The 13025-nt window shown below is 39.7% G+C and overlaps 1 protein-coding gene across 1 annotated transcript in view; it reads left to right on the plus strand.

The window, feature by feature from the left end:
• DCBLD2 (discoidin, CUB and LCCL domain containing 2) overlaps window positions 1–12877 on the plus strand; it is a 41791-nt gene extending 28914 nt beyond the window's left edge. The window contains exons 8-15 of the mRNA XM_031613046.2: window positions 699–914; window positions 2093–2217; window positions 4871–5018; window positions 5265–5435; window positions 6338–6431; window positions 6806–6855; window positions 8420–8557; window positions 9609–12877. Of these exons, the coding sequence (XP_031468906.1) occupies window positions 699–914; window positions 2093–2217; window positions 4871–5018; window positions 5265–5435; window positions 6338–6431; window positions 6806–6855; window positions 8420–8557; window positions 9609–10051 (1385 nt within the window). The 3' untranslated portion in view covers window positions 10052–12877. The remainder of the gene's footprint in view (window positions 1–698; window positions 915–2092; window positions 2218–4870; window positions 5019–5264; window positions 5436–6337; window positions 6432–6805; window positions 6856–8419; window positions 8558–9608) is intronic.
• The last annotated feature ends 148 nt before the right edge of the window (window positions 12878–13025 follow it).

Below are 13025 nucleotides of genomic sequence, written 5' to 3' on the forward strand. Positions count from 1 at the left end.
TCTGCTTCACACTGACAACTTCTTAGGTTGCAGTGACAGATGGAGGAAAGAATTCGAGTTTAAATAAGTGCTCATGTGATCTTGCGCTGTAGCAGGTGATGTACATCCAGCAGAGGCAACAAATGAGCAAATGGCTAGCAGTTAGCCACAAAGACTTTTTTTTAATATTATTTTTTAAGCCATAAGAATGAGATGTAGGAAAGAACTTTTAGTAGGAATGGTAACAAAACATACAGTTAACTTCAAGGATGCGTTTGAAGTCAGGGGCAGGATTGTCACATTGCTTCCTATATTCTTTGGTGTTTTATTTGAATTAACGTTGTGATACTGAGGCAGGTTTGAAAGCCAAAAGTTAAATAGGCTCCAAAAGAAGTGAGTAACTAAGTAATCTCTTTCCCATTACTGCACCAACCACATGATAAACTCTTAAACCATGACAGTTCGCCCAGAGCTTCTCGAGTGCTCTGTGCTGAAGGTGATTGAGAGAATATCCACATTATTCTTGTGCAAGTGTAAATCTTTTAATACTGAAGATGAGAAGTTTGGTTCCAGCACGACTGGAAGAACGCAGAAGACATTGTGGTTGTTTTTAGTAGCATTGTTACAGAATAAATTTGGGTGGGAGTGTAATATTTGCATGGCAAGTAAGATTATTGTGTGGCTTGGAATTTGAAGTCCTCACCTTTTCCTTTGCACAGGTTGCTATGGGACGCTGGGAATGGAATCTGGGGTAATCTCTGATTCCCAGATTACGGCATCATCTATTCTTGAGTGGCCTGACCAAACAGGACGAGTGAACACTTGGAAACCTGAAAATGCCAGACTGAAAAGGCATGGGCCTCCTTGGGCTGCTTTGGACAGTGATGAACGTCAGTGGCTGCAGATAGACTTGAATAAAGAAAAGAGAATTACAGGTAAGTTAAATGGATTTGGCTTTTAAGCAGCCTTCCGAAAGTTTGGTCACTAAAATCTTTTCTTCCAGTGTTTAGTCTCAGGTAAAATCTGGATGTTATTTAATTACCATTACAACAAGTTTGGTTCTGTGGTCTAGCAAATGCACCGAAGAGCCTAAAGATGAACAGCTAGAGTTTCATAATATAAAACACCTCCTTGATCAGAATTTGTTGAAGTGCTTCCTGTGTTTATATCAGATCCTTGATACTTGCCTGTTCCTGCTGTTTTATTGAGGGTCCAAGTCCCTCAATATCCAGGCAGCTCAGTCCGCTGGTACCTCCAATATGGGTGTAATAGGTTTCCAGGTTTCCCTTGCTGCCTTCCACAGCCATAGCAAATCCAGCAGCAGAGGTGGGAGTAGTTGCCATGCTCTGCAGTAAACAGCTGGCAGCCTTCCCTTCAACTGCCCTGCATGCAGTGGTGCTTGAACTGCAATTCATGGTTGCATGTTCAAAGGTAATCACTGTTGTTCAAGGGTGTTTGCAATCTGACTTAAATAATAAATAATATATAAATATCAAAAATAAAGTGCCTTTTAGAATCCTGGGCTTTAAGACTTTCCCGAGACATCCCCTTTGATCACTGTGGGTTTGTCTCACTCTCAAGTGTATGAGTTGGGCTCTGTGAATGCAGCTGCATACCCTGCTATGCTATCAGCACCTGGGTTTCCCATCATTAAACATCTCAGATTTACCTCGGTCCTACCTCCCTGAAGACTATTTGAATTTTACACTGGTCCTCTCATTCTTGTGCTAATAATCTTCTGCAAAACAGCTTTCCTGGGGGAGTCTCCTCACAGCACTGCAGTGACTGCTTTAGGAAGCTGCAGTTCTTTCAGTGGTGCTTTTTGCTTGGCAATGCAAAAGCAAGGAAGAGAGATGATACCTCAGCACATGGATAGGCCATTTTTATCAAGAAATGAGGCAGAAGTGTAGATTAAGACATAAAAAAAAAGTAATTTTTTATGAAATTTTATTCACTGTAGAAGTTTCAGACCCTGACACCTTGGATAAACTTTTTGTAAGTGTAACTGGACAAGTGGAAATTCTAATTATGAAACTCTGGATTAAGAAGCTGATACATTTTTTTACAAATTGGTAGCAGTTTTTTGTATAACTGGACACCTTCATTTTCACAGGTATTATAACTACTGGATCAACCTTAGCAGAGTACTACTATTATGTCTCAGCCTACAGAATTTTATACAGTGATGATGCACAAAAGTGGACAGTATACAGAGAACCTGGCATTGATAAAGATAAGGTAAAAATACCATATACTTTCTGGGAATATTCTGTGGAGATTGTGCAATTCTAAGTATGACCAGCTTGACCAGTTGGTTTTGTTGTTTTTTTTAATTCAACTTTTCAGACTCTGGAGAACTGGAAAGGATTTCAAATGCTAAACTGAATGATTCTATCTGTCTTGTTTTATTTCCATTCCTCCTGATGCTGAATTGAAAGATGGAAGTATCTTGTTTGTTAAATTAAGAGGTTTCCAAACACTGAACACAATCATAGTGGGAAACTGTCTTGAACTGATGTGATTTTACTGTAGAGACTGGTCCATTTCCTTGAGCCTACACATGAACTATCAGATTTCTAGTATGAAGGGCTCAATAAACAACTAAAATTTAAAAATCCAACATCTTTTGCTGTTTTTTGAGTGCCCTTCTCTGGCTGTAAAATACAATCTCAGCTAGCTGCGTAGATGGAGGCTACGTGTTTGGCTCTTGCTAATTGAGCTGCTTCTTTTCCTTGCAAGTTCTTGAAGCAAAGCAAATGTGGAGCTTGAAGTTACAGGTTAACAGATCTTTTCTGCACATTTTTATATCTTTAGGTGCAGTATGCAAATAGTCAAACATACTCAAAGTGCCAGCTGTAAAAGAAAATACTGAGCACAAAAAAGGGACTGATATTGAGGCTTCAGAATATAACAGGTTTTCCCTTTGTCTGGCATAATCTCATTTGATACAGCTTTACTTCTGGATGTATATGCATGCAGTTTTCTCCCTCTGATTTTTACTTAGCTGCATTCCAGACAAATTCAGGAGTTGCAGTTCTCTGTTTTGTTTTGTTTTGTTTGTTTTTTACTGTCTGAAAATTCTGTTCAGGAGACTAGAAAGTTTTCCAAGACTTTTTGTGGTCCTCTATGAAAAGAGCTTCTAGAGGTGTATTAGCGCTCAAGGAAAGTCCTTCCAACATCTTTATATACAAAATAAAAAAAGGAAATGCTTATGAGGGTGGTGAGACATTGGAACAAGTTGACCAGAGAGGTTGTGAATGCTCCCATCCTTGGAAGCATTCAAGGCCAGGCTGGATGGGGCTCTGAGCAGCCTGGTCTTAGAGGGAGGTGTTCCCTGCCTTTAGCAAGGAGTTGGAACTAGATGATCTTAAATGTCCCTGCCAACCCAAACCATTCTATGATTATAGCTGACACTAATGATTCTTATTGTCTTCATTCTTACATGCTCAACCTCCAAAACCAGAGGTGAAGACTGTCAGTGTTGAGAGAATCATAGATACAGAGGTGTTGATTCCTCTCATCTCCAGTGTGCCTTTGTTGCTAGGGTACCAAACTGAGCACTGGCCTTCTCTTAGTGGTGGGAACTGGCACAACACCAGGCAAACCTTCTTCTGTTCTTAACTAAATTGACACATTTGTTTGATCAGCTGGTGCTTTCAAACACGAAGACAATCACTGACTAAGTAAGGAGAAACCAAAACTCAACTTTAAGTAGCAATAGTAATGGAGGCAGTGTGTCTCTTAAGAGCAGGGATTAGCACATTATGGAGGTCAGGGAGCTAAGATTCAAATCCCTTAAAGGCCGCTGCAAGATTTTCTTGGTTTTTGCTTTTGAAAGGCCAGTCTCCTGTCCTGGGATAATGCTTTACTTTCAGACCTGCTGGATGTTGCAGCCATTTATCCTGCACTGTCTTTTTGTATATGGTGTAAAAAACACCAAAGCACCTTGATGCTTCTGTACAATTTGGATTGTGTTTACCTAGTAGTGTGAGTGAGCAGAAAAATCCTACATCTCCATAGCATTTATTTTTCAGGTTTGTGCTAGTAAGTGCCATGACTGTCTTCTGAATTACACCTGAGGCATCTTGAAGCATCAGTATCAATGCTTTGAAAATACACATTGCTCTGTTACTGTCCCCTCTTCTGTGATGTGTTGCAGATTTGATGAGTTCTTCGTGTGTGAGACCCAGCAGTGAAAAATCAGCTTTAGCTCATTCTTTAGGCAATTTCTGCTCTCTTCTATTATTGAAAAGTTTTTGACCCAGAGATTTCGAGGAATTGTTTTATTTTGCTTGCAGCCAAGTCATTGTAGACAGCAACCACTAGAGGACAGTGTGATTACATACTAGACTTTAATTCTTCCTAATAGATGCCATATCCATTCACAGGACAGACTGTTCTTTAGCTATTACACAGTGTATAGACTCTGATAATACTTACTTTCACATTATCACAACTGCTTGCTGTATTTAAAGAGCAAGTGCAAAACACCTAGAAAGAACTGAGTTAAAATTATTTTTATTGCCATACAAATGCAGTATTTGTGTAGCAGCAGGGATTGCCTGGATCACATCACTACACTGTTGCACAGTACCTCTGTTTGGAGGAAGGCAGAGGGTACCAACTGTCAGTCACACACTGCATGCAGAAACAAAGCCAGTATTCCCATTGGTCTGCACACACACACACACCATTCTTTTCTTCAGCAGGAGGCAGGGTGAGTGGGGATGGTCAGGCAGCAGCACTATTCTGGGTATGAAGTATTCTTAGCATTCCCTATTGCTTATTTTTGCTGTGTGAAATATCAAAATTGGTTTTAATTACTCAGTTAGTATTACATTTGTGTAACGTAGTATTTGTCTTTTTTTTTTTCTTCTTTTTTCTTTCCTAGGTATTTCAAGGGAACACTGAATTGTACCAGGAAGTTCGCAATAATTTTATCCCACCTATTATTGCACGATTTGTTAGGATTAACCCCTTAAAATGGCACCAGAAAATTGCAATGAAAGTAGAATTGCTAGGATGTCAATTCAGCATAGGTAAGGCAACTGAAAGCTTTCCCATTCTGAGTATAAACAGAGTAATTGAAAAAGTGTTTCAAGAGACGCTAGTCACTTGCTTTCATGTTACTGATTCATAGCTTTTTTTCCTCATTATATAAAATGAACAGAAGTTTTATAACAAACTGTTCCAGCTCTTTTCTTGACAAGGAAACATGTAAAGCTAGCACTTCAAACAAGCAAAAAAAAAACCCAACCTCATTTATAAATACTTTTTTCTTAAAGTCCGTGCTCCTAAAATCTCCATGCTGCCTCCCCCACCGCCTCAGGACACCAACAAGGTTGATGACATCAGTGAGGACTTCATTCACTCAGTGAAGACTTCGTTGCAGACAGATAAAACAACTTTCACACCTGAAATAAAAAACACCACAGTGACTCCAAGTGTAACCAAAGGTATCCATACTTAAGCAGTAGAAATTTGGGAACTGCTGACAGTACTTTGCAGTATATTAAACATGCTTTCTGAGTTTAATTTTGCTTGTCAGTTTTTATATACTATAATAAAAAATCAGTCTTTTTAATACTTGCCAATATATTAAAGATTCAGATGTTAAAAACGTTCACTTGCATACAGCATGTGGAAACAAAAGCAGTATTCTAAGGGATGTAAATATTATATTCAAAATGAGTTTAACTTTTAATTACTTAATGAGCTTTTCTCAAAAGGAGAAGTTGTAACTTGGACTTCCCTTCAGAGTTAGAAGTAACCACTGTCATTTAATCTGATAATTTCATAGGACAAGACACTTAGATATAGATAATCTTCTGTTAATCAGTTCCATTGGCATGAAATTCGAAATACACCCGTTGTCATCATGTTGTTTATTAAAGACATTGTCAGAAAGAGAGCAAGATCATTGCAAATGTAGGCATTGGTGAAGTGTCCTTTGGATAGCAGCGGACAGAACATGCCCTCATGTCACACGAAAACCCAGCATAGACAAGTAGTGATTGTTAGGATATTGTGCTATTTACTTCTTATAAGAGGTTCAGACTTCAGTGGTTGCATACTCCTGGGCTCTTGACATTCCATGTTAATGATAAAATACCATTTTTCTATGAGGGCAATGTATTTGTAGTGAAACAAAGCTATTTATTCTGTTGGAAAAGCTTTCAGAAATACTGGCTGTGTGTATATGTAAAAGAGAGAAGACAGCAGGGTAGCTTAGCAGGGGGACACAGTGTGATAGATGCTGTACCTGAAAACTACATGCTTTACCCAAGTAATTTTCAAAATAAGAACTGATTTATGAGAAGCACTTCTGTCTGACACCATTTAATTTAATGGCTTTCAGATGTGGCATTGGCAGCAGTTCTGGTTCCAGTGCTGGTGATGGTCTTCACTACTCTGATTCTTATCTTAGTTTGTGCGTGGCATTGGAGAAACCGGTAAATGAAGGGATTAATGAAAGTACTTCTGTAGAATGTTGGTCTGGTGTGTGGGAATGAAGCACTCTGCATGTGTTGCTATGGGAACTACACGATCTGCACTTCTGGAAGGGCTTTTTTGCAGTATTCTCTTTCTGAGAAAATGTTCATTTGAAGAGCAAGCACAACGGAAGTGCTTTTTGTAAATAGTTTCCTTTCAAGTGCTTTTTCTGAAAACTGATTTCTCCAGTAGCAGCAGACTGGTAGCAGCAGGCTGGGTTGCTGGGGCTTGGGCTGTAAGCTTGAGAAGCAGTTACAGCCAAGGTGATGATTGCTGAGCACAGATGCACTTCTGGTAGGCAGACTGGCTAAAATACTCTTTCCTTTTCCCACAGCAAGAAAAAAACTGAGGGCACGTATGATCTACCTTACTGGGATCGTGCAGGTAACAACATGATCCTACCAAATCCTTTACTTGACGTTCTTAGTGTAATGTTTTCAAACTGTAGTAATGTTTTCCACCAGCAGAAGCTTCTGTAGTGCTGACTGGTGGAGATGGAGGGACAGGGAGCACAGAACTTGCTTGCTGATGAGACTTGGCTTTTTTGTTCTCGGCATTTTCTTAAGAAATGGAAAATAACTCCAGTTCCAGCTTACGGTGTCAGTCTTCTTTTTTAAGTGAAACAAGTTTAGAGCCTCTTAATTGCATGAAGAGGGGAAAAATCACTCATGAGGAGACTTTTGGTACATGTAATAGTCTTTTATTTCTGGTACTTCTTTTGTGCTGGGAAAAAAAAACATTTCATCTTGGTATATGAAGCCTGTCAAGTTTCTCCTTCTCCATTGTCCTTGTAACAATGTGGGATTACTCGTATCCCAAATATCCCTCATATTCCCTGGTATGTTTTCTGCCTTCCCATTCTTGTGCCTCATTAACTTCATGTCAGACAATTCCTCTGAGCAGCTCTTTGAAGGAGTTCCACAAACTCTGGTACTGCAGCATAAAGAGCTGGTGCAGCGTGTAGCTTTCACTGTCTGTATGACTAAATATGCTTCATTTTTCTGACCTTATGCTACAAAATAGCCACATCCCTATCTTTGTTCTCATGTATAGCCTTGTTCATTAGGAAAAAAACCTGTTAATGGCCTCATTTTTCTTTATTACATGTCCGTTTTCTGACAGGTCACAGCATAGTTGCTTTAGAATGTTAAGTATCAAAATCTCCTGTATTTAAATGCTTATGATGGATACACTATATTTTTTTTCATGCTGGTTTAAGTTTAAATATTCAGTGCATGGGTCTGTTTTAAAAGGAGTATTGAAATTGGGCAGAATGCAATATTGCAAAAATGTTGCTGCAGTTCTCTGTGGGACCTCTGTTTGTGCTCTCCCCACAGGCTTCCTCGTACTTTGTTTAACACTGTTCTATGGTTTGAAGTCTGCTCGTTCTTGGACTTCTTTGCCTACAAGATGGTTTCTTACAGCTAAAATAAAATGCATTCATGGACAGCATAACCAGAATGGCTTTGGTTACTCAGGGAGAGAAAGGGAATGACTGTAACAGAGGCAGCCCTTTCTCCCAAGAGAACTTTCATGACCACAGTCACTCCTTATCAGCCCCTCTGAAGTTAAAAATACTCTGAGTTTTTGCAAATATTTACCAATGAGCTTCTTTTAAACAAAATGAATGAGAAATATTAACAGCCCATTAATTCACGTAGTCCTGGATTATAATGTTGTGTAAATACTTGATTTATAAATTGATCTCCTGCACGATTCTGTAGCATTTTCTGTGTTGCATTCTGCAATCTTACACGTGTGCTGGGTAGGAGCAGCGCTGTGATTAAGGGACACATGAGGGGAAGTCATTGCACCGCCCCAGCACTGCAGCAGAACCTAATGACTGCAGTAGGGGCAGACAGTTAACTCATGGCGTAAGACATTTTAATAGCTTAACAATTAATCAGTATCTATGCATTTCATTTTTATTTTTTTTAACTGTGTGAAGGGTGGTGGAAAGGAATGAAGCAGTTTCTCCCTACCAAATCAACAGAACATGAAGAAACTCCTGTACGTTACAGCAGCAGTGAAATTGGTCGCCTCAGACCAAGAGAAGTTCCAACAATGTTGCAGACAGAATCTGCAGGTACTTTGTTGTTGTTTTCACAGGCTATGTGATATATACACAGAATGGCAGAAATGTGACTGCATTTAATTATTTTGTGTTTGCTTGAGGGAGGTGAAGGGAGATGAATAGAAATGAATGTGCTGATATTTCTTAAAATGCAGACTTTTTCAGATCTGTTCTCTGAGTAAATCCCATGAAAGTATGCATTAATTGACTGGTGATGTGCTGGGGGTAGACACTTCCCCAGGTCACAGCAGTAACTGAAACCTGCTTGTTTTAAATGCCATAAGGAGTGCACTGTTTCTTTAGTCATGTTTGCATGCATTGAAAATAACTTCTCCACGTTATGCATAAATCTGATGCATGGCATTTGGGTCCCTACACTGACAGTCTGATTAAGCCATCCTTTTGATCTGGAAAATCAGTTACTGATAACAGCATGCACCCTTTATGGTAAACTGGCCATTAGAGGAAGATGGCTGACTGCCTTTGGTTCTGTGCTGATGGTGCTGATGGCAGAAGTTTGCAGATGTACAGGAATTACAGCTTTACAGCATGCAGAAGTAATGATGTTCTCTTTTTTTTGGCGTTTGGCTGATTTGGGGTGAGCTTTTGTTACTCAGATTATCTGTCAAACTGCATTATCTCAGCTGGCTGTGTGCTGGCTCCCAGTCTCAGAGGACAAACCCTCCATGCCGAGGACCACTCTTCTTATCCAGTACCAGACAGGATAATTCCATTCACTTTTCAGCTTTCAGGGAAGCACGTTTCTAAACACTTACTTTTGAGCAGATATTCAACATGGGAAATAGTAGCTCACAAGGGAAGAATGATAAACCTGAGCTATCAGGTGCTGTTGGATAGCTTATGCTCTGTCTGTTGGGCGAAGATTACTTTTTTTTTCCCCCACAAAGCACCTCGATATGACAGACAAAAACCAACCAGTACTTTGATCCAGGATAATACTTTTTGTGATGTTGTTGATAGGATGTGTTGAATGTGTTGCTGCTGTAAGAAAAATATCCAGCAAGTGCATTTTTATTTTGTTTTGTTGGGCTTTGTAATACAGAGTATGCTCAGCCTCTGGTCGGCGGCATTGTCGGCTCGCTTCATCAGAGATCAACCTTCAAACCAGAGGAAGGAAAAGAAGCAAGTTATGCTGATTTGGACCCTTACAATTCACCTGTACAAGAAGTTTATCATGCCTATGCTGAACCACTGCCTATAACTGGACCAGAATACGCAACTCCAATAGTCATGGACATGTCCAGTCATCCCAGCACACCTCTTGGCGTTCCTTCTATTTCCACCTTCAAAGCAGCAGGGAATCAAGCTCCTTCACTGGTGGGAACTTACAATAAGCTCTTGTCCAGGACAGACAGCGTGTCCTCAGCACAGGCACTGTATGACACACCAAAGGGACAGCTGGGGCCAGGCACTGCTGACGAGTTGGTGTACCAGGTACCACTGAGCACGGCCCATTCCATCAGCAGTAAAGATGAACCAAGTTAGCTCATATATAAGGTATATAAGGCAGGACGATGGCAAACATGGCTTGTTTTTAAAAGCCAGTTTCGTAAAGCTGACAGATTCATTTTTTAATCACACTGTTTTGATAACTGTTAGTCTTAAGTAATACAGTGTTGAGCCAAAAGATGTATCATTGGAAATCTGCAAAACCAGTCATTCTGCCTTTTCTTAAGCTGCATTTATAACCAGGAGCTCTGTTGTTGGTGTTTTTTTCCCTACTGTACAGTTATCTGTCAGGCATGACAGAAGGTCTCTTCAAGATTAGCTTCAAAAAGTCATAGATGTGAATGATGAATTTGGAGAAACAACTGTTTAAAGTACGAAAGATGGTAATTTTTTTGCTAATGGTACTATTTCTGGGGAAAAATAATAACCCACAATCAAAACTTCAGATTTTCAAAAATCTGTAGGCACTGGCACGAGTTGCCCGGAGAGTGGATGGTGGATGCCCCATCTCTGGTGCCATTTAAGGTCAGGTTAGAGGGGCTCTGAGCAACCTGATTGAGCTGTAGGTGCTCCTGTTCACTGCAGGGAGATGGACCAGATGACTGATGAGGGTCCCTTCCACTGAAACGATTCTATTGTTCTATGCTACATAGGTACTACAGCTTCTAAAATTCATTTTACCCTATAAAATTTGTGTACAGCCTCGAACTTTGGAATTTCCATTAACTTCATGACATAAAAATGGTCATGATTGTAAATTATGTTAATTTTGACTTTTGTTCACAGGACTGGGAATCATTACCTATTTGTTCCTTAGAATTTTCCTAGCATTTTTGTTAGCCTTCGGAAACTAGAATTTGCTGTCTTTACAACCCATTTTCTTTTCTGCCTCATGTCTTAAGCTGCTCAGCCTTTGTGTCCTGGTAGGGATACAGCAGGTACAGTCTGAAGTCTTACAAGCAAATTACCCCGCAACTGCTTTCACTTACCTGCTAAGTAAAGGCTGCTCTGACTGGTGTCTGCCTTCAATTAAACTTCTGCAAGAAGCATGCAGGCATTCAAAGTGACTGACATGTTCCCTCTCCCACAGCAGTATCTATTGTTGTAGGTTAAGAGGTGAGTGTATTCAAAGAAAGATATGTACATACTTTTGTGAGTGCTTGAAGAAGCACACAAATATTCTAACGGTGCGTAGTTTGTGTTAATACATGCATTTAGCACGGATGGTACTTTTAGCACAATTGGAAATCTTTGGTCCTAGGGCTTTTCTTATGATTGTTCTTTTTAAAGATCTTGGAATCTTTTATGCTTTTTACTGAGAACAATTGCTGTCCCAAAGAGTGTCGTTTTAGAAACATTTAATTGAATTGTTATCTTTTGAATGTTCCGGTTTTCTCTGCAATGAAACATGGCAGTCAGTCTTCTACTTAAGATTGGGTAGACTAGTTTTATCTCGGTAATCACAAAACGAGAACCATTTGGATGTCTAATCTTGTTAGAAACAAAGCACAGCTTTTTATCTTAAGTAGTAGAAAAGAATTCTTAAATAGCTTTATTTTGTTACAGCACTGGTGGGAGGATGCTGAATTAATTTATAAATGTGAAAATCCCTAGCTACACATTAGCCCAGTTTTATGGACTGTAATGGCTACTGTTTCCTTCTGTAACACAATTTGTCAGCTTTGGTGTTGCCCGTGGGACTGACATGAGGTGGCTCCCATCCCCATCAAAGCCAAAGTCATGTACAAGAGAACAGCTACTGCACCTCGTACAGAACAGTGCCCTGACTGAGCACTTGAGTCTTTTTGTAGAGAGACAACCAGCATTTCTCATGGTCTATCCACTGCCTAGAATGTTGTTACCTATACTCTGCTGCCTTAAAACTCAATTCTACATTTTTTTGATCATGAACAGGAATGCTTTTTAGAATTGGGAGCCTAAGCCTAAATCTGAGTAGGCAACGAAGGGCGGTATATAAGGCCTAGTTGTGGAAAGGAATTTCCTGCATATAAGTTGTACTTCTGATGTAATTGCAACTTCTTCTGATTGATAAAGCTAGTTCACAGTCCTCTGTGCTCTCCTTAAACAGGCAGGTACGTGCTCGTGCCCCACAGCAGCAGTTATAAGCTGGATGTTATGGCATTTTATTTGAAAGGGTTGGAAGGTTGGTTGGTTGCACCAAGGTGTGATATGCTGATTCCAATTCACTTGAAGAAACTTTTGAACTTTTAGTCTTTGAAACAAAAATATCTGCGTGGATCACACGGATTTGTTTAAGTAATTTGGTAAAATTAATTAACAGTGTTGGAAATCTGCATTTTATTTTTCTTGTAGGCCAGGTATAGCGTAACAATGGGTATAACTGTAGGCTAAGGCAGTGTAAAAGAGTGGGTTTTGTTCAAGCAGCCACGATGCGGTTTCATTATCTGAGCAGCATGATCTGTTGTAGTTAAGAATGGAGTTAGGTCCTCTTTATGAAAGAAAATGGCCTCATGCTTTGCTCACCGCTTTCAACATTTACATTGTAAGTTGGAATTTCTCATAGTTGGGTTTAAAGTGTATGCTACAAACTGTTAAACATCAACTCCCAAGTGTAAATTGTGTGACAGACCTAAGAGTGATGTTCTCCCATGTACAATGCAAGCAGAGGTACAATTAATGGGTCTCATTTTTACATGTGAAGCTATATGGATATAAAGTGTATTTCAGCCTTCTTTGGCTTGATTATGTTCTTACCTCAGCATGTAGCGTAGTTGCTCAGTATCTGTATATGTTGCTAGAAATTAGACTGTATAAATAGTGAGGTTTTTTAATGTATGTTAAAAAGTATTTTAAATAAATTGTACATACCTATTATGCCCAGTTTGTGTTTAACAACCTTTACTTTCATCTCTATCACTCTGCTAGTTTGTACTCCTTCTGGGGCTATGCCCTGCCCCCATAGCAACACAGCACTGGCACCACAACAGTGCTGAGAGGAACTCCCCACCACATCACCACCTGTAGCAGC

Source organism: Phasianus colchicus, chromosome 1 (genome assembly GCF_987193195.1).
Source record: "Phasianus colchicus chromosome 1, bPhaCol1.hap1.1, whole genome shotgun sequence".
Classification (NCBI taxonomy): Eukaryota; Metazoa; Chordata; class Aves; order Galliformes; family Phasianidae; genus Phasianus; species Phasianus colchicus.